The sequence below is a fragment of the Lingula anatina genome, chromosome 4, assembly GCF_051362555.1.
Source record: "Lingula anatina isolate TDL-2025a chromosome 4, LinAna3.0, whole genome shotgun sequence".
Lineage (NCBI taxonomy): Eukaryota > Metazoa > Brachiopoda > Lingulata > Lingulida > Lingulidae > Lingula > Lingula anatina.
The window spans coordinates 11,801,665-11,825,729 of NC_141770.1; the positions used below are offsets into that span (position 1 = coordinate 11,801,665).

Below are 24,065 nucleotides of genomic sequence, written 5' to 3' on the forward strand. Positions count from 1 at the left end.
TTCAAAATCAAAAGAACAACCCGAGCTTAACCTCACATTATTTGGTGACCGAGAAACATGTGAGGAAGTCGCACTACCGAGAATCACATTCAACAGAAAATTAAGTTGAAAAAACATGTAGACAACACAGTGAATAGAGCCAGGAAAAGAACTGGCCTTCTCGTTAGACTCAGAGGAACAAGCTGGAGGAGGGGGGGGGGGGGGGGGGGGGGGGGGGGGGGGCATCGAGTGCAGATCCTTCATTCGTCGCATACTCGAGATACGGGGTGGTCATACTGACAGCTACATGTATCAACAAGGCAAGGCTCAAAGATCTACAAAAAATTCAGAATAGAGCGCTACGTATAGCGCTGAAGTTACCAACAAAAACTTCGATCGTAACGTTGCACGAGCTGGCCAACATCGAATAAATATCAAACAGACTATTTTTTCTGGGCACAAAAAACAATTAGCAGGTTCGAAAATAGCCAACTATTCAAAGAACTTAAGTTGAAAAACATAATATTAAGTAAACCAGGCAAAAATACGACCCTTGACTTACATAAATAATGATAAAAATTGTGCATAGCGGTCCTTGTAGATACTCCGGTCTCCCGATAACCGGAGGAAGAAAGGGAAAAATCACAGGGCCTGAAAAGGGCAACCCCATTCCTAAAAAAGGGTAAAGACATATGGGCTCCCGATAACCAGAGACAAGGAAATGGAATAGAATAATACTAAGCGGATAAGAAAAAAATATATATATATAAAATAATAATGACGAACATCTGGAAAAATAAACAAGCAGGAAGGGGCGGCCAGCGCGCAAACTAGGAAAAACGGGTAAAAAAAAAAAAAAAAAAAAAAAAATACAAGTGAGACCAAAAGCCACGTACAGACAAACAATAGAGGTAGAAGACAATAAACATCTTGTATCTCGATGCATTAGACTTTGTGACATTCCCGTGTCGGCCTCGCCGATACAAACCTATTAATTCAACAGTTTTTCACCATTTTTTTGGTCAACTGTCGTATCAAAAGAAATCGCACAAGATGCGTGGTAAGGGAGGAAAGGTACCCTCTACCAGGGCGACAGATTAATTTCCCACAGATATACACAGATATGTCTATAGATAAATAGACAGTCATTTTGGCTCTCAGTCGATTCAGCAAAAAATGTCCCCAATTAGGCCTAAAACTGCGGCCCTGGTAGAGGGTAAAGGAAAGGCAAGCTTAAGAGCAAAGGGGACGAGCAGATCATCCCGTGCTGGATTTCAGTTGCCAGTGGGCAGAATCCACCGTCTGCTCCGCAAGGGTAACTATGCCCAGCGTGTTGGAGCCGGTGCCCCAGTGTACGTGGCTGCCGTCCTCGAGTATCTGGCCTCTGAGATTCTCGAGTCGACGGGAAATGCTGCCCGTGACAACAAGAATTGTTGCCCGTTACTTGGAGTTGGCTATTCGCAACGATGAGGAGTTGATCGAGCTGCTGGGAGGTGTCACCATTGCCCATGGGGCGGTGTTCTGCCAAACATCCAGGCTGTCCTTCTGTCCAAGAAGAGCAAGTCAGCTGCCAAGTAAATTAGCGCCTGCTAGTTTAAACTGCAAAACGGTCCTTTCAGGGCCACTCACAAATTCCTGGAAAAGCTATAACAAAAAATGAATATATAGTAATGAGAATAAATAAAAATAAAATTGTAACAAATAAAGCACATATCATGCTGGGCCTGCAGTAACTATTATTGCATATGTATGTGAAAACAGCCGTGATGTTATGTTTAATCAAGGAGTTATAACTCCTTGGTTTAATCATTTCCACGAGTTTATTGTGTACTAACATCTTAGTTATCTTACAAAAACAATGCCATGTTGTTATGTTTTCAGACACTGTATCCAGATTACTGTATCTGTACGTGCCATCAAATATATGAGTTGTTCACCCTATTTCTATTTATTTATTAATCACCACCTAAAGGGGGGAAGACACATACGTAAAGTTGAACACATAATAACATCCCTTAATAAATCCATTCCATGATACATAATAAGATCATTCTAATAAGGTCAGGTTAAAATATTGGACAAATTTATTATAAAGAATAAACAGGATATATATATATAAAAACAGTTCAGATTTGCACCATGTTAGCTTCAAGGGCACCCACATTATACCCTGGACATTTAATTAAGAATCTAATGCTGTCAATATTATTAGGCCTGACAAGGAAGTATGATGGGTAGGAGTCTGTATATTTATATACAGTATAATGATTTGACAGGATTGATGTTAAAGGCAAAAAAAGCCAAATAATTAAATTACCCTTATGTGCATGGCCTGTAAAAAAAAAAAAAAAAAAAAAAAAAAATTGCCAATTGATCACATACATTCAAAATAATAATAATAATAAGTACTTTATACTGACTACACAAATAACCAAACACACCTACCGGTCAGTATAATGAATAAAAAATATTTTCAACCCTATCTGGCAAAAATTGATGAAAACTGACAGTGCCGACACTTATGAAAATCACTCAAAATCACCATGAAACAACCCGTCTCCGTTTTTTTCCAAACGTGATGAAAATCAATCTACCACACCTGTCATCCATAAAAAATGTGTTAACGCACCCAGATCACTTCATTAATAAAGTATAAAGCCCCCAATTCAAGCTTTAAAGATGATCCAAAAATAACCTCAGAGAACAGAATTTGAGGGGGGGGGGGGGGGGGTTGGCCAGAGTTTTTCCTCTATTTCTCCCTTAATGTTGACAAAACCACTCTTCCAGTACTTTATACTGACCACAAATGATCGGACCGACAGTTTCAGCATTTCTGCAGAGTGTTCTTACTTGGTCTAGTACAACAAGAAGGCTTGTATTTATTTAAATGAAAACGTCCTGGAAAACGTTCAAGAATATTCTTATCTGGGCAAAACCTTCACCAATATAACCTTATAATAATATAACAATATTACCAATATAACCTGCACAACTTAAAACAAAAAGTAATGAAGGCCATGTTTGCACAAAAAAGCACTTTATCCTCCAAAAACCTACTCCTACTCCAGTATAACAAATGATAGCAGATCCTTACAGATATAGTTAAATCCATGCAAAACTACTGCATCAGACTTAAAAATCTTTGAAATACAAGAATATTGAAACAAATATTACACAAAAAATACATTGCCAAAATGAGAATAAGTGACCATGAGCCATGGTGATGGAGACAGGCAGGCACATGAAAATCCCTCTGGAAGAAAGAACCTGCACACATTGTAAAACAGAGGACAAGTAACCTTTCTTCCTCACTTGCAGCAAGTACCAAACAGAGCGACAAAGCTCAATTCCCTCCCAAATACTGAGAGATAAGATTATGAATTAGCAGGCAGTGATCAGAAACTATTATTCATCCTCCTCAACCCTCAAGGTCATAAATCAATATTTATAGCACAATGGATAAGCCCATCACAGTAACTTTTAGCTTGGATATATATTTTATCCCTTATTTTAACATATATTTATATTTTTGATGTAAGCATAAGAAAGTAGTGTTAGAAGTAGCTTAGACAGCACACAATGTTTAATTGTTAAACAAAGTATTACAGTCTTTATTTCTTAATTGAGCTGTTATAATCTGAATCAAAGGCGCATAAGGTGCTGAAATAGTACATAAAAAAAAAAAAAAAGAAAGCCGCTTTAATATTTAATTTGGTGTATTTTGTTCTGAGACTATGACGTTTATTGTAATACTGGTCTGTATTTCATTGTGCACAAGTTCGCATTTTTTTGGGCCCTATTGGTACCCTATAGGAAAGGAGCTGTTACAGAAGTCTTGACGTGGGAGATAAAAAGCATCATAAACGCTAGTCATGTTAACGACCAGTATAATTTACATGAAGAGACTTGAACATAATAGGCATAGCTTTTCACGAGTTTTGGTGGTCCTGAAAAGGACCGTTTTGAGGAGTAGAGCTAAATAATTAGTCTAACCGCCGAATCCGTACAGAGTACGACCTTGGCGTTTCAGAGCATAGACAACATCCATGGCGGTGACGGTCTTCCTCTTTGCGTGCTCGGTGTAGGTGACGGCATCACGGATGACATTCTCAAGGAACACCTTCAGGACACCACGGGTCTCCTCATAGATGAGGCCAGAGATACGCTTGACACCACCACGGCGAGCCAAACGACGGATAGCTGGCTTGGTGATACCCTGGATGTTATCGCGCAAAACTTTGCGGTGACGCTTGGCGCCTCCCTTTCCCAATCCTTTACCTCCTTTGCCACGTCCAGACATAATTGCAGAATCAGGCAGTAATCGAATGATACCAAAATTTCAATATTCGGCTTATAAATACCCTACTATCCGACGCCAACGACCTTAGGCAGCATATGTTAACTTGATTGGCCAAAACGATCGAGTCACTCTCCACGCAGAATCCCTTCACTTCTCTCAGTTAGCAATGATCCACTGCTTGGAGATTATTATTTGATTCAGAAAATTGTTCTCTGTGCCATACACTAAACTCTTAACCCTAAGCATGAGTACATTCTAATATTTTCTTCCTAAAAGCCGATTTCAAGAAGAAATTTATGGGAGTTTCATACGGCAAAGTTTTGTTAAGTTTGTTTTTACAAGGATTTACAAATTTGATGATACACACAGAAATATAGCATATTTGTGCACTCTGCCTCGGATTCAAAGCTGCACATTCTAGCGCACCTGTTTCGGAGTAATGAATATTCAATAATTATGTGAAAATACATCCAATCATATTTGCCTGAAATAGGGCAGGAATTTGGGTCACCCAATCACCAAATAGACCGCCTTATTACAAATCTCTGTAGCATATTTCACACAGGTTATTCGTACTACGAACGACTGATATCTCAACAATGGCTCGTACCAAGCAAACCGCGCGTAAATCTACCGGTGGCAAGGCACCAAGAAAGCAGCTGGCCACCAAGGCCGCTCGTAAGAGCGCCCCCGCTACCGGCGGTGTGAAGAAACCTCACCGTTACAGGCCCGGTACCGTGGCTCTCCGTGAAATCCGTCGTTACCAGAAGAGCACAGAGCTTCTGATCCGCAAGCTCCCCTTCCAGCGTCTGGTCCGTGAAATCGCCCAGGACTTCAAAACTGACCTGAGATTCCAGAGCTCTGCTGTCATGGCCCTGCAGGAAGCCAGCGAGGCTTACTTGGTTGGTCTTTTCGAGGACACCAACCTGTGCGCCATCCACGCCAAGCGTGTGACCATCATGCCCAAGGACATCCAGCTGGCTCGCCGTATCCGCGGAGAGCGTGCCTAACTTCTTGATTTTATATCTAACAAAACGGTCCTTTTCAGGACCACCTCAACAAATCCAGAAAAGCTAGACCATTACGTGTTTATATATTGATTCAAACCTCATAAATTAATGTTCTTAACTAAAGGAATAAAATGCAATATATTTGTCTATATTCAGTCAGTGTGCCCTGTAAAGCATACGGCCTTGGGAATTGCTGTAATCCTTACAAATTACTTTCTATTTTCATAGATTTAACTTCACTGTAGACTCTTTTATAAAATTAGATTTCAAAAAAATATACTGATGTCACCTGCGTCTGTCGTTGCTGTGCCCTGTCACCGATAACATTTGAACTTTTACCTGTTGGCTTGAAACTTACATAATTGAGGAATATTGAGTAAACACTAGTTAGGTTCGAAAATCGGCATGATCGGTCCATTTTTTTTCTGAAGTTATGCTGTATTTATTTTATTATTATTATTATTTATTTTTTTTTTTAGAATATATGCAACACTGATAACACATTTCAAGGAAAACCAATAAACCTATTGTCTTGAAACCTACATGAGTTATCAATCTGACTGACATAAAGGTCGAATTCAAAAATCAGCATGATTGGACCAATTTTTTCAAAAGTATACTTGTTTTGCTGCTGACTCCTAACACAATTTGGAATCTCTACAGCCTTACAAAGCACTGGATGCTGTCACATCTAACACATTCCATATCATTCCCAGTCTTACTTACCCGCTCTGTCTGTTGCATTAAAACAAAATGTAGTGCTTTACAGGCTTTTTATGCAATCCTTTGTGTTAAGTAAACTCTTCTATGAGTTTGGAGATAATGCAGTCTGTATAGTTAATCCGTGCATATCTGCTATTTCTTGCTCTAGAGCCTGAAATAAAATGTAAATAAAAATCTGATATTAATGTCTTTGCTTTTTGTGATGAATATAGTTATCACAAAATATGATAAACTAAAATTTGCATAGTTGTTCCCAAAAAATTCTTGAAACAGACTGCATAAATAATGTAAATGGAGAGCTTAATTGTGCAGATTTTTTCTTAAAACTTGCCAACAGAAGAGAGATGTAACTACATGTATGTCTTGGTTTCACATGTTATTACTCTTTTCCTATAACAAAAAAAAAAAAAAGTAACTTTTTAGAAAAAAAACAGGGACTAACTTTGATTGCAGAAATGCATTCATTAACCACTGGTAAGCATGGGAAAAATTGTTGTTTACTCCAGAAAAATTCATTTTTTGGTTTAAACGAACACTTATTATCCCTTTTAGGCACTTTATTTCAAAGAGAGATTTTTATTTATTTATTTGTTTATTTATTTATTAATTTTTTTTGAAAACATTATTTTTTTATCTGTCGTAAATGTCAACAGGACCAAATAGAAGAGGAAAATCTTTTTTCTTACTGCCTAGCCTAGTGTGCTGTGCTTTGCTAAAACCATAGCAGCTCCAATATCTTGTTGCTGTTAACAAATAATCAGTGATTTCACTTAATTTAAATGCTACATACTACATGAAAATAAAAAAGTAAAGCGTGCACTAATCAGCAGTGTAAAACATGACAACTAACGAGTGATCCTTGCTTCAGAAAGAGATAGAATTTCAGTTGAAAGAGAATCTTTTTTAGGCGAGTAACTAAGAATTAGTGCAGTAAGCACTATGCTAAATGGTGAAGCAGAAAAATATTGTCTGATCAACTAGCTCTGCTCATGCTACTGCAAGGGAATTTCTCTCTCTCTCTGTCAGTACGTTGGGCCATGAAATTTTCTTGTCCCATTTCCAAATCACATTGCAGCACAGAGATATAGCATTCATATTCATTGCCTTGGAAATTAAAATTGTGTGTTGAGGTTCATCATTGCTTCTACTTTTCAAACAGGTGTGAGATAATTTACTTAGTGGTTTAGGTGTTTAGAAACACAGCCATAATGGCAGCAGAGAAAATGCAATGTGTGCAAAAATAAATAAATAAATAAATAAAAAAAAATAAATAAAATAAGAAGAATGCAAAACGAATTCCTCAGTGTCAAAGTGTAGGGATTCATGTACGTGTGCGAACACGATAATTCCAGTTAGTTCTTATTGACATTAGGTATAGCTTTTCTGGAAAGATGTGGTTGGTCCTGAAAAGGACCGTTTTGTGCAAATCAATGACTTGTTGATTTACTTGGAGCTGGTGTACTTGGTGACGGCCTTTGTGCCCTCACTGACAGCGTGCTTGGCAAGCTCACCAGGCAGCAAGAGACGGACAGCGGTCTGGACCTCTCGGCTGGTGATGGTAGAACGCTTGTTGTAGTGGGCAAGGCGGGAAGCTTCACCGGCAATACGTTCAAAGATGTCATTGACAAAGCTGTTCATGATGCTCATGGCTTTGCTGGAGATACCGGTGTCAGGGTGCACCTGTTTCATCACTTTGTAGATGTAGATGCTGTAGCTTTCCTTTCTCTTCCTCCTTCTCTTCTTGTCACCACTACGTGCGGCCTTAGCCTTACCGGCTTTCTTGGCGCCCTTGGAGCTCACTTTGGGAGGCATGATTCTTGTATTCTAGCGTACAAATTGAACATTGAATGCTGGAGGAAGGGAGCGTTTTGTATTTATGCAATTCAGTATGCAAATAAGGGGATCCAGCGCTACACGTTGTGAAATACACAATCGGATTGGCTGAAGTTCCCAGCGCAACAGATGCAGCGTCGAAGCCGAGGCAAAGTAGCATTTGACTTCATGAAAGCACTTACTGTCCAAAACGGTCTAATCATTAAAGAAAACAATGTGCGTATGCTGTTATTTTCAAGTCCTTAATTGCAATCAATTAAGTAGCTGGCACCAATTAAGGTGTCCTACGATTTCAATCAAGTCTGACGTCATGTCACTTTTGTCACTTGGTCCTTGACAGCAGTTCATGTGTCAAAACCAGACGTTATCTTCAATGATCTGTCAAAGTAATGATCTGATTGCAATCAATTAAGTCTGATGTTAAGTCACTTTTGTCACTTTTAAGTTTAAGATTAAAATAAGAGCAATACAACACAAGCCTACAAGAGGTATTCACCTCTGAAACCGTGCTCATTATATCCTTTTAAAACAATATTAATAAAAATTACGTTCTTGGAAGGAGGATGTGAAGCACTTGTTTTGTATCATGCAAAACCATATCTACCTATAGTTATTTCATGGACCCTGTAACTTTCTGCTGTTACCAAAATATGATTTCTGCAAATTAGAGGCTCGAATGCTGCACAGTGAGAACGAGGGCAAGTTAAGCGCTCTCTTTACCTATTGGCAGTTATTCCGACTACGCTGTCTTATTGGACAGATTTGCGTGCAGCACTGAATCCCCACCGATGGCTATAAATACCTATTTTGAACGAACATTCACCATTCTTTGATCAACTGTCGTATCAAAAGAAATCGTACAAGATGTCTGGACGTGGTAAAGGAGGAAAGGCAAGAGCAAAGGGGAAGAGCAGATCATCCCGTGCTGGACTTCAGTTCCCAGTGGGCAGAATCCACCGTCTGCTCCGCAAGGGTAACTACGCCCAGCGTGTTGGAGCCGGTGCCCCAGTGTACCTGGCTGCCGTCCTCGAGTATCTGGCCGCTGAGGTCCTCGAGTTGGCGGGAAATGCTGCCCGTGACAACAAGAAATCCAGAATTGTCCCCCGTCACCTGCAGTTGGCTGTCCGCAACGACGAGGAGTTGAACAAATTGCTGGGAGGTGTCACCATTGCCCAGGGTGGTGTTCTGCCAAACATCCAGGCTGTCCTTCTGCCCAAGAAGAGCAAGGCAGCTGCCAAGTAAATCACTTCTAGTTTACACCTCAAAACGGCCCTTTTCAGGGCCACTCACAAATTCCTGGAAAAGCTATACCAAAAATGAATGAAGAGTAAAAAGATTAATATGCAATAATGGCCATGAATAGGAACAGTTATAAAACAAAGGGTAGAAGACACGTTCCCTTAATAATTAATAGTGGTCAGATTGTTTTTAACAACACAATAGTTACAGAATCTGTCAATTTAAACTAGTATTCACATGTAGCATTATTCCATGCTCATACCATCACTACACAAAAATGAATAATTAAACACATCAGTAATGCATACTGTTCAAAGATGCACATAAATTCACAATATATCAAACAAATGGCACATCCATTGTGGAAATATTAGACGAAGAGAAATGGCATTTAGATTTGTTTTTACCGAGATGGATGACACAAAATTATAAACACTGCAATTAAGAATCCATCGTTGAATTTTCAGTACATATTCATACTTAATGAAAATGAAGAAAAAAGAATCTCAACTGTTTTGCGAGTTTTGCAACATTGCCAAAGAGACAATGTTTCATGTATTTAAGGAATGACCACATGCTTGCCTTATTAATGCTGTAAGGGAAAGTATGAAGACGAATATAGAGAGACATCCCATCCCATTTCCAGCTTTAAAGATGATCCAAAAATAACCTCTGAGAACAGAATCTGAGACAGGGGTGCTGGTGGTGGTGGTGGTGGTGGTGGTGGGGGGGGGCGGGGGGGGGGGGGGGGGGTTGGCCAGAGTTTTTGCTTTATTTCTCCCTTAATGTTGACAAAACCACTCTTCCAGTACTTTATACTGACTACAAATTTACACTGACTACACTATAATGAAGATAAAAATTTTTGTTGACAAAACCACTCTTCCAGTACTTTATACTTTTATGCTTTATTCATACTTTCTGCACCAGACTGAGCTGGTGAAAGTGTACATATAGATAAGGTAATAGCAGCAATAGTAATGATAATAGTAATAGCAAAATACATAGATAAATAGCACCAAAATACATGTATAGAAATGTACCAATGTTTCTACTATGTGAACTAAATCTTCGTATTTATAGTAGTTATTGATAGACATCATGAAGTTGAAGATGTAGCACAGTTTCTTTTGTTAAAAGCAAGGTTAAGGAATTTGGCCAAGGAAATTATCACTGTTTCGTTTGGATTATTCATTATAAAGTGGAATTTATCTTTGTTGTTTAAATGTGCAAAGCACGTGTGGCTGCTTTGTATTATTTTAAAGAGTTCTTTTCTGTGTTCTGTATACAGAGGGCAGGTAATTAAGAAGTGTTCTTCATCCTCTATAACTCCAGAGTGGCAGATTTGGCATTTTCTGTCTTCGACTGGTGTTGGTTTACCCTTGACGTGGCGACCTGTTTCTATGTGCAAATTGTGGCTGCTGATTCTGAATTTGGTTAGGGTTTGACGTTTTTCTTTATCTTGTATTATATCAAGATATTTTTTTTCTCAAAATGAAGTTTGAAAGTTTTATACCTTCTCAATTTGAGATTTTCTTGCGATATCCTACTATGCCAAAGTTGTATACTACTGTCTCTAAGTCTAACGCTAAAAGATTTCATGAAGTTTTTGTCTACTTTCTGTTTGACCCATACGTCTCCGAACCCATTTTCTACAAGAATTTTCTTTACTCCTTCACTCCATGACATACTGTGGCGTGTGTTGTGAAGGTTAGTATTTGACAGTCAGTTTATAATACACAGTAACTTTTAGCTTGGATATATATTTTATCCCTTATTTTAACATTTATTTATATTTTTGATGTAAGCATAATAAAGTAGTGTTAGAAGTAGCTTAGACAGCACACAATGTTTAATTGTTAAACAAAGAATTATAATCTTTATTTCTTAATTGAGCTGTTATAATCTGAATCAAAGGCGCATTAGGTGCTGAAATAGTACATTAAAAAAAAAAAAAAAAACAAAACACTTTAATATTTAATTTGGTGTATTTTGTTCTGAGACTATGACGTTTATTGTAATACTGGTCTGTATTTCATTGTGCACAAGTTCGCATTTTTTTGGGCCCTATTGGTACCCTATAGGAAAGGAGCTGTTACGGAAGTGGGAGATTAAAAGCATCATAAACGCTAGTCATGTTAACGACCAGTATAATTTACATGAAGAGACTTGAACATAATAGGCATAGCTTTTCACGAGTTTAGGTGGTCCTGAAAAGGACCGTTTTGAGCATTAGAGCTAAATAATTAGTCTAACCGCCGAATCCGTACAGAGTACGGCCTTGGCGTTTCAGAGCATAGACAACATCCATGGCGGTGACGGTCTTCCTCTTTGCGTGCTCGGTGTAGGTGACGGCATCACGGATGACATTCTCAAGGAACACCTTCAGGACACCACGGGTCTCCTCATAGATGAGGCCAGAGATACGCTTGACACCACCACGGCGAGCCAAACGACGGATAGCTGGCTTGGTGATACCCTGGATGTTATCGCGTAATACTTTGCGGTGACGCTTGGCGCCTCCCTTTCCCAATCCTTTACCTCCTTTGCCACGTCCAGACATGATTGCAGAATCAGACAGTAATCGAATGATACCAAAATTTCAATTTTCGGCCTATAAATACCCTACTATCCGACGCCAACGACCTTAGGCAGCATATGTTAACTTGATTGGCCAAAACGATCGAGTCACTCTCCACGCAGAATCCCTTCGCTCCTCTCAGTTAGCAATGATCCACTGCTTGGAGATTATTATTTGATTCAGAAAATTGTTCTCTGTGCCCTACACTAAACTCTTAACCCTAAGCATGAGTACATTCTCATATTTTCTTCCTAAAAGCTGATTTCAAGAAAAAATTTATGGAAGTTTCATATGGCAAAGGTTTGTTAAGTTTGTTTTTACAAGGATTTACAAACTTGATGATACACACAGAAATATAGCAAATTTGTGCACTCTGCCCCGGATTCAAAGCTGCACATTCTAGCGCACCTGTTTGGGAGTAATGAATATTCAATAATTTTGTGAAGATACATCCAATCATATTTGCCTGAAATAGGGCAGGAATTTGGGTCACCCAATCACCAAATAGACCGCCTTATTACAAATCTCTGTAGCATATTTCACACAAGTTATTCGTACTCCGAACGACTGATATCTCAGCAATGGCTCGTACCAAGCAAACTGCGCGTAAATCTACCGGTGGCAAGGCACCAAGAAAGCAGCTGGCCACCAAGGCCGCTCGTAAGAGCGCCCCCGCTACCGGCGGTGTGAAGAAACCTCACCGTTACAGGCCCGGTACCGTGGCTCTCCGTGAAATCCGTCGTTACCAGAAGAGCACAGAGCTTCTGATCCGCAAGCTCCCCTTCCAGCGTCTGGTCCGTGAAATCGCCCAGGACTTCAAAACTGACCTGAGATTCCAGAGCTCTGCTGTCATGGCCCTGCAGGAAGCCAGCGAGGCTTACTTGGTTGGTCTTTTCGAGGACACCAACCTGTGCGCCATCCACGCCAAGCGTGTGACCATCATGCCCAAGGACATCCAGCTGGCTCGCCGTATCCGCGGAGAGCGTGCCTAACTTCTTGTTTTATATCTAACAAAACGGTCCTTTTCAGGACCACCTCAACAAATCCAGAAAAGCTAGACCATTACGTGTTTATATATTGATTCAAACCTCATAAATTAATGTTCTAAACTAAAGGAATAAAATGCAATACATTTGTCTATATTCAGTCAGTGTGCCCTGTAAAGCATGCAGCCTTGGGAATTGCTGTAATCCTTACAAATTACTTTCTATTTTCATAGATTTAACTTCACTGTAGACTCTTTTAACACAATTTGGAATCTCTACAGCCTTACAAAGCACTGGATGCTGTCACATCTAACACATTCCATATCATTCCCAGTCTTACTTACCCGCTCTGTCTGTTGCATTAAAACAAAATGTATAGTGCTTTACAGGCTTTTTATGCAATCCTTTGTGTTAAGTAAACTCTTCTATGAGTTTGGAGATAATGCAGTCTGTATAGTTAATCCATGCATATCTGCTATTTCTTGCTCTAGAGCCTGAAATAAAATGTAAAGAAAAATCTGATATTAATGTCTTTGCTTTTTGTGATGAATATAGTTATCACAAAATATGATAAACTAAAATTTGCATAGTTGTTCCCAAAAAATTCTTGAAACAGACTGCATAAATAATGTAAATGGAGAGCTTAATTGTGCAGATTTTTTCTTAAAACTTGCCAACAGAAGAGAGATGTATCTACATGTATGTCTTGTTCTTCACATGTTATTACTCTTTTCCTATAACAAAAAAAAAAAAAAAAAAAAAAAAAAAAAAAGTAACTTTTTAGAAAAAAACAGGGACTAACTTTGATTGCAGAAATGCATTCATTAACCATTGGTAAGCATGGGAAAAATTGTTGTTTACTCCAGAAAAATTCAGTTTTTGGTTTCAACGAACACTCATTATCCCTTTTAGGCACTTTATTTCAAAGAGAGATTTTTATTTATTTATTTGTTTATTTATTTATTTATTTTTTTGGAAACATTATTTTTTTATCTGTCGCAAATGTCAACAGGACCAAATAGAAGAGGAACATCTTTTTTCTTACTGCCTAGCCTAGTGTGCTGTGCTTTGCTAAAACCATAGCAGCTCCAATATCTTGTTGCTGTTAACAAATAATCAAATAAATACTCCAGGATACACAGTGATTTCACTTAATTTAGATGCAAATGTCAACATACTACATGAAAATAAAAAAGTAAAGCGTGCACTAATCAGCAGTGTAAAACATGACAATTAACGAGTGATCCTTGCTTCAGAAAGAGATAGAATTTCAGTTGAAAGAGAATCTTTTTTAGGCGAGTAACTAAGAATTAGTACAGTTACCAGTGCTAAATGGTGAAGCAGAAAAATATTGTCTGATCAACTAGCTCTGCTCATGCTACTGCAAGGGAATTTCTCTCTCTCTGTCAGTACGTTGGGCCATGAAATTTTCTTGTCCCATTTCAAATCACATTGCAGCACAGAGATATAGCATTCATATTCATTGCCTTGGAAATTAAAATTGTGTTGAGGTTCATCATTGCTTCTACTTTTCAAACAGGTGTGAGATAATTTACTTAGTGGTTTAGGTGTTGAGAAACACAGCCATAATGGCAGCAGAGAAAATGCAATGTGTGCAAAAATAAATAAATAAATAAAAAATAAAAAAATAAAAAATAGAATAAGAAGAATGCAAAACAAATTCCTCAGTGTCAAAGTGTAGGGATTCATGTACGTGTGCGAACACGATAATTCCAGTTTGTTCTTATAAACATTAGGTATAGCTTTTCTGGAAAGATGTGGTTGGTCCTGAAAAGGACCGTTTTGTGCAAATCAATGACTTGTTGATTTACTTGGAGCTGGTGTACTTGGTGACGGCCTTTGTGCCCTCACTGACAGCGTGCTTGGCAAGCTCACCAGGCAGCAAGAGACGGACAGCAGTCTGGACCTCTCGGCTGGTGATGGTAGAACGCTTGTTGTAGTGGGCAAGGCGGGAAGCTTCACCGGCAATACGTTCAAAGATGTCATTGACAAAGCTGTTCATGATGCTCATGGCTTTGCTGGAGATACCGGTGTCAGGGTGCACCTGTTTCATCACTTTGTAGATGTAGATGCTGTAGCTTTCCTTTCTCTTCCTCCTTCTCTTCTTGTCACCACTACGTGCGGCCTTAGCCTTACCGGCTTTCTTGGCGCCCTTGGAGCTCACTTTGGGAGGCATGATTCTTGTATTCTAGCGTACAAATTGAACGTTGAATGCTGGAGGAAGGGAGCGTTTTGTATTTATGCAATTCAGTATGCAAATAAGGGGATCCAGCGCTACACGTTGTGAAATACACAATCGGATTGGCTGAAGTTCCCAGCGCAACAGATGCAGCGTCGAAGCCGAGGCAAAGTAGCATTTGACTTCATGAAAGCACTTACTGTCCAAAACGGTCTAATCATTAAAGAAAACAATGTGCGTATGCTGTTATTTTCAAGTCCTTAATTGCAATCAATTAAGTAGCTGGCACCAATTAAGGTGTCCTACGATTTCAATCAAGTCTGACGTCATGTCACTTTTGTCACTTGGTCCTTGACAGCAGTCCATGTGTCAAAACCAGACGTTATCTTCAATGATCTGTCAAAGTAATGATCTGATTGCAATCAATTAAGTCTGATGTTAAGTCACTTTTGTCACTTTTAAGTTTAAGATTAAAATAAGAGCAATACAACACAAGCCTACATGAGGTATTCACCTCTGAAACCGTGCTCATTATATCCTTAACAACGACGACGGTTTTAAAGCGGTGGTGGAAAACTACGTCGGTAAAAACAAACACAAATTCGATCCCTTATCTAACCCGACATTAGAAGAAGGGGACGATCACAAAATTCTAGATAAAATCACAATAGATGAACTTAACGGAAATCTGAAAAATACAAAAAACACGTCACCAGGTGACGACACAATAACAAACGGGATAATTAAAAAAGCGCCTGTATGTCTGAAAAACAAACTATGCGACATTTATAACAACTGTCTGCAGTTGGGATATTTCCCCACAATATGGAAAAAAGCGACTGGTATAATGATACCCAAACCTGAGAAAGATCACAAAGTAACAACGAATTATAGACCGATCAGCCTGCTAAGCTGCCTAGGCAAACTATTCGAGAGAATAATCGCCACTAGAATAAAAGAAAAACTAGAAAATGACCAATTTTTCAATAAATGGCAAAGAGCGTACATGAGCAAGAAAGAAGGAATGGAACATGTGTTAAGACTAGCTGAAAGTGCACAACTGGCAATAAACAAAGGCTGGGTTACGGGCGCTATGATGCTGGACGTGGAGAAGGCTTTTGACTCAGTTTGGCACGCTGGGTTAAGGTACAAACTAGCAAATAGTAACCTGCCAGTTAAGATTGTCCGCTTGCTGTCATCTTTTTTGAAAGACAGAAAGATCAAGGTCAGAATCAAAGGCGAGGAATCCGAATATGTTAGTCTCAATGCTGGCACGCCTCAGGGGTCTGTAATCAGCCCGTTGCTATTTCTAATATATGTGAACGACCTACCAATAAACCCAAGATACAACACCGAGGTCTCTCAATTTGCAGACGATTTAGGCATGTGGACATCATGCAAAAATGTAAAAAGCATAGAAATCAGACTGACGGGCGTGATAAAGGATCTCGAATTATGGTGCTCTCTATGGCGGATAAAACTAAACACCAAGAAAACACAATTAATCATCTTTTCAAAATCAAATGAACAACCCAAGCTTAACCTCACATTATTTGGCGACCGATTAGAAACATGTGAGGAAGTCACACTGCTGGGAATCACATTCGACAGAAAACTAGGTTTCAAAAAACACGTAGACAACACAGTGAAAAGAGCTAGGAAAAGAACTGGCCTTCTCATAAGACTCAGAGGAACAAACTGGGGGGCATCGAGTGCCTGCCTCCTCAAACTATATAAATCCTTCATTCGGCCCGTACTTGAGTACGGGGCAGTTATACTAGCTGGCATCAACAAGACAAGGCTCAAAGATCTGCAAAAAATCCAGAATAGAGCGCTACGAATAGCGCTCAAATTACCAACAAAAACTTCGATCGTAACGCTGCACAAGCTGGCCAACATTGAATATATATCAAGCAGACTATTTTTTCTGGGCACAAAAACAATTAGCAGGTTCGAAAATAGCCATCTATTCAAAGAACTTAAGCTAAAAAACATAATATTAAGCAAACCAGGCAAAAATACTACCCTTGACTTATATAAATAATGGTACAAATTGTGCATATGAAACGGTCTAACGGTAGCGACCCCGGTCTCCCGATGACCGGAGGAAGAAAGGAAAAATACAACCCTGAAAAGGGCAACCTCAGTCCACAAAATAAGGATAAACACATCTGGGCTCCCGATGACCAGAGACAAGGAAATGGAATGAGAAAACACAATAATACTATAAAGGCGGAGGAAAAAAGGTATATAATATATGTATATTATATATAAAAATATTTATATTAACAAACATCTGGAAAAAATTAACAAGCTGGAAGGGGCGGCCAGCGCGCAAACTGGAAAGAGACGGTCAAAAAAAAAAAAAAAAAAAAAAAAAAAAAAAAAAAAAAAAAAAAAAAAAATTCCAAGCGAGGCCAAAACCACGTACAGACAAACAATAGAGGTAGAAGACAATAAACACGTTTTGGGGATTGAAAGAAGCTCTTGTATTTTAATGCACGAGACTTCGTAACTTTCCCGTGTCGGCTTCGCCGACACATACCTATACATCATCTTTTACATTCACCATTCTTTGATCAACTGTCGTATCAAAAGAAATCGTACAAGATGTCTGGACGTGGTAAAGGAGGAAAGGCAAGAGCAAAGGGGAAGAGCAGATCATCCCGTGCTGGACTTCAGTTCCCAGTGGGCAGAATCCACCGTCTGCTCCGCAAGGGTAACTACGCCCAGCGTGTTGGAGCCGGTGCCCCAGTGTACCTGGCTGCCGTCCTCGAGTATCTGGCCGCTGAGGTCCTCGAGTTGGCGGGAAATGCTGCCCGTGACAACAAGAAATCCAGAATTGTCCCCCGTCACCTGCAGTTGGCTGTCCGCAACGACGAGGAGTTGAACAAATTGCTGGGAGGTGTCACCATTGCCCAGGGTGGTGTTCTGCCAAACATCCAGGCTGTCCTTCTGCCCAAGAAGAGCAAGGCAGCTGCCAAGTAAATCACTTCTAGTTTACACCTCAAAACGTCCCTTTTCAGGGCCACTCACAAATTCCTGGAAAAGCTACACCAAAAATGAATGAAGAGTAAAAAGATTAATATGCAATAATGGCCATGAATAGGAATTATTATTTATAGCACAATGGATAAGCCCATCACAGTAACTTTTAGCTTGGATATATATTTTATCCCTTATTTTAACATTTATTTATATTTTTGATGTAAGCATAATAAAGTAGTGTTAGAAGTAGCTTAGACAGCACACAATGTTTAATTGTTAAACAAAGAATTACAATCTTTATTTCTTAATTGAGCTGTTATAATCTGAATCAAAAGCGTCTTAAGTGCTGAAATAGTACATTGAAAAAAAAACAAAAAAAAAAAAACTTTGGTGTATTTTGTTCTGAGACTATGACGTTTATTGTAATACTGGTCTGTATTTCATTGTGCACAAGTTCGCATTTTTTTGGGCCCTATAGGAAAGGAGCTGTTACGGAAGTCTTGACGTGGGAGATTAAAAGCATCATAAACGCTAGTCATGTTAACGACCAGTATAATTTACATGAAGAGACTTGAACATAATAGGCATAGCTTTTCACGAGTTTTGGTGGTCCTGAAAAGGACCGTTTTGAGGAGTAGAGCTAAATAATTCGTCTAACCGCCGAATCCGTACAGAGTACGGCCTTGGCGTTTCAGAGCATAGACAACATCCATGGCGGTGACGGTCTTCCTCTTTGCGTGCTCGGTGTAGGTGACGGCATCACGGATGACATTCTCAAGGAACACCTTCAGGACACCACGGGTCTCCTCATAGATGAGGCCAGAGATACGCTTGACACCACCACGGCGAGCCAAACGACGGATAGCTGGCTTGGTGATACCCTGGATGTTATCGCGCAAAACTTTGCGGTGACGCTTGGCGCCTCCCTTTCCCAATCCTTTCCCTCCTTTGCCACGTCCAGACATGATTGCAGAATCAGACAGTAATCGAATGATACCAAAATTTCAATTGTTCTCTGTGCCCTACACTAAACTCTTAACCCTAAGCATGAGTACATTCTCATATTTTCTTCCTAAAAGCTGATTTCAAGAAAAAATTTATGGAAGTTTCATATGGCAAAGGTTTGTTAAGTTTGTTTTTACAAGGATTTACAAACTTGATGATACACACAGAAATATAGCATATTTGTGCACTCTGCCTCGGATTCAAAGCTGCACATTCTAGCGCACCTGTTTGGGAGTAATGAATATTCAATAAATTTGTGAAGATACCATCCAATCATATTTGCCTGAAATAGGGCAGGAATTTGGGTCACCCAATCACCAAATAGACCGCCTTATTACAAATCTCTGTGGCATATTTCACACAAGTTATTCCATTCATTCATTCGATTCCACATTCATTCATTGAATACCAAGCTAATACCAATAATGTCCTACGCTAAGGCTGTTGTTTCCAACACAAAACGTCCTTTTAAGGACGATGAGGTAGAGATGTTGAACCACCTTAGGGAGGTACTGGCATCTCTACCGCCACAGCTTCGGCAAGCTCTGCTAGCTGATCCCTGTGGCGAAGGTAAGTATGAACAGGATTGCTCTCCCAGGGGCGAGGAGATGCAGGTGTCGGAGCAGGACCGTGTACCTGCAAGCGAAGATACGAGTACAACTTCTCCCATGGGCGAGGAGAATTCAGATGCGGAGCAGGGCCGTGTACCTGCAAATCGGTTGGTTAATTCTCCAAGGGGCGAGGAGATTCAAAACACAGAGCAGGGCCGTGTACCAGCTCTCAGTGGTCCTTTTCAGGGCCACAAAAAGGCGGCAGATATCTCTGGTCTCCCGATGACCAGAGAAATGATAGACCCTGAAGAGGGCAAAACCCATCCAAAAAAGGGCAAGACACCCGGTCTCCCGACGACCGGGGACAACGAAATGGATTGGGCAGTTAGTGAGCAAAGAAAGAAAAAAGGGGAAAAGAGGAAGACAGGTCCTCTGGTCGGTGACCAAACCAGCCCCATTAGAGGGGAGAAGGAGGGAGATAATCTCTCAAAGAAAGCAAGGAAAAAGGCCGAGAAAAGGGCCAAATTGAACGAGAAGGTGGAGACTGTGGGAGGCGATTTCCGCAAAATCGCCGAGAAGGCTCCAGCAGACGACCCTCCACGGGGCGAGGAGGGAAACTCCGAGGAATCAGAGTGGACCGTTGTCCACTCTAAAACTAAAAAAAGCGGACAAGAAAACAAAAAAGCAGAAAGACCTAGGCCCATACTTTTAGAAAATTTGCCTAGGCACCTGGATGACAACCCACTCAAGTTAAAGAAGGTACTTGGTGATGCCGATATCACCAAAATTGTGAAAACAAAGAAAGGTAACACCCTTATCTTTCCCAAAGATGAGGTTTCGGCTGAGAAGCTACTTGCCCTGAAAAATAAAGAAAGCCAACTAAATGAGGTTGGCATAAGAAAAGTAGCGAACAAAAAACAAAGTAAAGAGAATTTGTGCGTGGTCATCTGCAACATAGCAGTTTCAATAACAGACGATGAAATTAGAAAAGAAAAAGGTCTGTTAGCTAAGCGTATGTTCAGCGCTAAAACAGGAAGCGAAATTAACAAGGTGAAAATTACGTGTGAAAACAAAAATCAAAAGAAAGAGTTGATTGAAAACGGTTTATTGCTGGGTTATCAAAAATACAAAATTCGTGACTACAAGCCAGTCACAGCACCAGTACAACAGTGCTACAAGTGTCAACAGTTCGGGCACGTAGCCGAACACTGCAAGTCAGCCGAGACTTGCAAAAACTGTGGCGGGGCGCACAGTCATAAGGAGTGCAAAGAAAGCACCCGCAAATGTGCCAATTGTAAAGAAGAACACCCGGCATCTTTCAAAGGATGCAAGGTGTATAAAAAAGAAATGAACACCGAACAAAAACGCATATCAATAGACAATGCCAAGAAAGGGAATGTTGCTGAATCTATCAAACTGGCCATATGCCTAGCCAAATTACTGATCAAAGTGACTTCAAAAAGACTAAAAATACAGGCAAACGAAAGCGACATATGTAAAGACATAGCAGAGGCTGTAGCAACTACTTACAAGGTCAGCATAGATGGTGAAACTATCCACCACGTTGCCTTTAAGTAAAACAGACTCAAACACACTAACACGCATCAAACCCCTACCCAAAGATGGCGGCACACCTGATGCATATCAACATAAACAGTCTTAAAACCAAGAAACAACTCTTAGTTGAATATCTGGTAGAGCATAAACCTGACATCGTATGCATAAACGAGACAAAGTTGAGTGAGAAGACAAAAATATCTGTGAGCGGCTATCAGGTGTTGCGCAGGGACAGAGATGCGCATGGAGGCGGAGTGGCTATACTCGTTAAGAAAGATGTAAAGTTCCAAGCTATCAATACCAGCAACCTTAATGCTGAAATACTGGGGATAGAAACTACGATAAATCAAATAAAAACGGCTATAGTTTCACTGTATAACCCACCTCATACAACCCCTGACAAAGCAGTATTTAAGCACTTTACTGATCAATATCAAAATTGTCTATTTATAGGCGATTTTAACAGTAAGCACGCTTTCTTTGGTTGCAAGAAAACGAACAATAACGGAAACGTTCTCTTTGACATAACTGAGGAACTAGATCTGATAAATCTTAATGATAATGGCGAAACTACGCACATGGCCACTAATGGCAATACTGATACGCTGGACATGGCTTTTGTCACGACTCAACTTTACTCGAAAATAGCGGACTGTTATGTAGGTGAAGACGTCGGTAGCGACCATCTACCCCTACACGTAAAAATCATTCAGAATAACCGAATAGCAAGAGCACCAACTGTCTTACGGCGGAATACAAGAAAAATAAACCAACCACTGTTTGACCATCTAATTTCTGAAAATCTAAATGGCGACGCAGTCACACCTACCACCACTGGAATAGACGAAGCTTGTGAGAATGTGACCGAGACACTAGTAAATGCACTTGAAACCGCATGCCCAAAAACAAAGGTACGAGAAAATGTATGGAGAGTAAGCGAGGACACCCTTAAGCTTATAAAACTGAAAAGAAAACTAAGACGCCTGGCTCAAAAGAAAGAAGGCCCTTTCTATAAAATCATGTACAACTATATGACAAAACGGGTCAAAGAAGCCATCAAAAAAGAAAAACAAAAAGCTTGGGAAACCGCTACCTCTATGCTAAATGAAAGAAAAATGGACAAGACCTTCTGGGACATGTTTAAAAGGCTAACTAGCACTGGCAAAGCTAAAGAAACATCTGAAAAGCCTGTACTCAAAGAAAATGGGCAACTTACAACAAACGATGCGGAGAAAGCAAATGCATTTGCAAATACCCTTGGCAAGATACATAACACCCACGAGGGGGTCATATTCGACGACGGTTTTAAAGCGGTGGTGGAAAACTACGTCGGTAAAAACAAACACAAATTCGATCCCTTATCTAACCCGACATTAGAAGAAGGGGACGATCACAAAATTCTAGATAAAATCACAATAGATGAACTTAACGGAAATCTGAAAAATACAAAAAACACGTCACCAGGTGACGACACAATAACAAACGGGATAATTAAAAAAGCGCCTGTATGTCTGAAAAACAAACTATGCGACATTTATAACAACTGTCTGCAGTTGGGATATTTCCCCACAATATGGAAAAAAGCGACTGGTATAATGATACCCAAACCTGAGAAAGATCACAAAGTAACAACGAATTATAGACCGATCAGCCTGCTAAGCTGCCTAGGCAAACTATTCGAGAGAATAATCGCCACTAGAATAAAAGAAAAACTAGAAAATGACCAATTTTTCAATAAATGGCAAAGAGCGTACATGAGCAAGAAAGAAGGAATGGAACATGTGTTAAGACTAGCTGAAAGTGCACAACTGGCAATAAACAAAGGCTGGGTTACGGGCGCTATGATGCTGGACGTGGAGAAGGCTTTTGACTCAGTTTGGCACGCTGGGTTAAGGTACAAACTAGCAAATAGTAACCTGCCAGTTAAGATTGTCCGCTTGCTGTCATCTTTTTTGAAAGACAGAAAGATCAAGGTCAGAATCAAAGGCGAGGAATCCGAATATGTTAGTCTCAATGCTGGCACGCCTCAGGGGTCTGTAATCAGCCCGTTGCTATTTCTAATATATGTGAACGACCTACCAATAAACCCAAGATACAACACCGAGGTCTCTCAATTTGCAGACGATTTAGGCATGTGGACATCATGCAAAAATGTAAAAAGCATAGAAATCAGACTGACGGGCGTGATAAAGGATCTCGAATTATGGTGCTCTCTATGGCGGATAAAACTAAACACCAAGAAAACACAATTAATCATCTTTTCAAAATCAAATGAACAACCCAAGCTTAACCTCACATTATTTGGCGACCGATTAGAAACATGTGAGGAAGTCACACTGCTGGGAATCACATTCGACAGAAAACTAGGTTTCAAAAAACACGTAGACAACACAGTGAAAAGAGCTAGGAAAAGAACTGGCCTTCTCATAAGACTCAGAGGAACAAACTGGGGGGCATCGAGTGCCTGCCTCCTCAAACTATATAAATCCTTCATTCGGCCCGTACTTGAGTACGGGGCAGTTATACTAGCTGGCATCAACAAGACAAGGCTCAAAGATCTGCAAAAAATCCAGAATAGAGCGCTACGAATAGCGCTCAAATTACCAACAAAAACTTCGATCGTAACGCTGCACAAGCTGGCCAACATTGAATATATATCAAGCAGACTATTTTTTCTGGGCACAAAAACAATTAGCAGGTTCGAAAATAGCCATCTATTCAAAGAACTTAAGCTAAAAAACATAATATTAAGCAAACCAGGCAAAAATACTACCCTTGACTTATATAAATAATGGTACAAATTGTGCATATGAAACGGTCTAACGGTAGCGACCCCGGTCTCCCGATGACCGGAGGAAGAAAGGAAAAAATACAACCCTGAAAAGGGCAACCTCAGTCCACAAAATAAGGATAAACACATCTGGGCTCCCGATGACCAGAGACAAGGAAATGGAATGAGAAAACACAATAATACTATAAAGGCGGAGGAAAAAAGGTATATAATATATGTATATTATATATAAAAATATTTATTATAATAACAAACATCTGGAAAAAATTAACAAGCTGGAAGGGGCGGCCAGCGCGCAAACTGGAAAGAGACGGTCAAAAAA

At 39.8% G+C, this 24,065-nt stretch overlaps 9 protein-coding genes and 1 pseudogene across 9 annotated transcripts; 5 read left to right on the forward strand and 5 right to left on the reverse strand.

The window, feature by feature from the left end:
• The first annotated feature begins 1,155 nt into the window (after positions 1-1,155).
• On the forward strand, positions 1,156-1,557 carry LOC147762295 (histone H2A-like; annotated as a pseudogene).
• A 2,097-nt stretch (positions 1,558-3,654) lies between these two features.
• Positions 3,655-4,314, reverse strand: LOC147762296 (histone H4). The gene has a single exon (XM_087011945.1). The coding sequence runs from the start codon at positions 4,277-4,279 to the stop codon at positions 3,968-3,970; it is 312 nt and encodes a 103-aa protein (XP_086868071.1). The 5' UTR covers positions 4,280-4,314; the 3' UTR covers positions 3,655-3,967.
• Positions 4,315-4,833: 519 nt separating this feature from the next.
• LOC147762297 (histone H3) lies at positions 4,834-5,752 on the forward strand. The gene has a single exon (XM_087011935.1). The coding sequence runs from the start codon at positions 4,879-4,881 to the stop codon at positions 5,287-5,289; it is 411 nt and encodes a 136-aa protein (XP_086868061.1). The 5' UTR covers positions 4,834-4,878; the 3' UTR covers positions 5,290-5,752.
• A 1,654-nt stretch (positions 5,753-7,406) lies between these two features.
• LOC147762298 (histone H2B, gonadal) lies at positions 7,407-8,523 on the reverse strand. The gene is made up of 2 exons (XM_087011943.1): positions 8,450-8,523; positions 7,407-8,223 (listed from the first exon to the last, which is right to left on the reverse strand). Exon 2 carries the CDS (start codon positions 7,822-7,824, stop codon positions 7,456-7,458), a length of 369 nt encoding a protein of 122 aa, XP_086868069.1. The 5' UTR covers positions 7,825-8,223; positions 8,450-8,523; the 3' UTR covers positions 7,407-7,455.
• Positions 8,524-8,604: 81 nt separating this feature from the next.
• Positions 8,605-9,130, forward strand: LOC106177741 (histone H2A). The gene has a single exon (XM_087011937.1). It carries the CDS (start codon positions 8,710-8,712, stop codon positions 9,085-9,087), a length of 378 nt encoding a protein of 125 aa, XP_086868063.1. The 5' UTR covers positions 8,605-8,709; the 3' UTR covers positions 9,088-9,130.
• A 2,153-nt stretch (positions 9,131-11,283) lies between these two features.
• On the reverse strand, positions 11,284-11,975 carry LOC147762299 (histone H4). Its single transcript, XM_087011946.1, has one exon. It carries the CDS (start codon positions 11,645-11,647, stop codon positions 11,336-11,338), a length of 312 nt encoding a protein of 103 aa, XP_086868072.1. The 5' UTR covers positions 11,648-11,975; the 3' UTR covers positions 11,284-11,335.
• Positions 11,976-12,150: 175 nt separating this feature from the next.
• On the forward strand, positions 12,151-12,709 carry LOC147762300 (histone H3). The gene has a single exon (XM_087011936.1). The coding sequence runs from the start codon at positions 12,247-12,249 to the stop codon at positions 12,655-12,657; it is 411 nt and encodes a 136-aa protein (XP_086868062.1). The 5' UTR covers positions 12,151-12,246; the 3' UTR covers positions 12,658-12,709.
• A 1,723-nt stretch (positions 12,710-14,432) lies between these two features.
• On the reverse strand, positions 14,433-15,190 carry LOC106177745 (histone H2B, gonadal). The gene has a single exon (XM_013560608.2). The coding sequence runs from the start codon at positions 14,846-14,848 to the stop codon at positions 14,480-14,482; it is 369 nt and encodes a 122-aa protein (XP_013416062.1). The 5' UTR covers positions 14,849-15,190; the 3' UTR covers positions 14,433-14,479.
• A 2,228-nt stretch (positions 15,191-17,418) lies between these two features.
• Positions 17,419-17,854, forward strand: LOC147762301 (histone H2A). The gene has a single exon (XM_087011867.1). The coding sequence runs from the start codon at positions 17,462-17,464 to the stop codon at positions 17,837-17,839; it is 378 nt and encodes a 125-aa protein (XP_086867993.1). The 5' UTR covers positions 17,419-17,461; the 3' UTR covers positions 17,840-17,854.
• Positions 17,855-18,440: 586 nt separating this feature from the next.
• LOC147762302 (histone H4) lies at positions 18,441-18,836 on the reverse strand. The gene has a single exon (XM_087011450.1). The coding sequence runs from the start codon at positions 18,802-18,804 to the stop codon at positions 18,493-18,495; it is 312 nt and encodes a 103-aa protein (XP_086867576.1). The 5' UTR covers positions 18,805-18,836; the 3' UTR covers positions 18,441-18,492.
• Between the last annotated feature and the right edge of the window lie 5,229 nt (positions 18,837-24,065).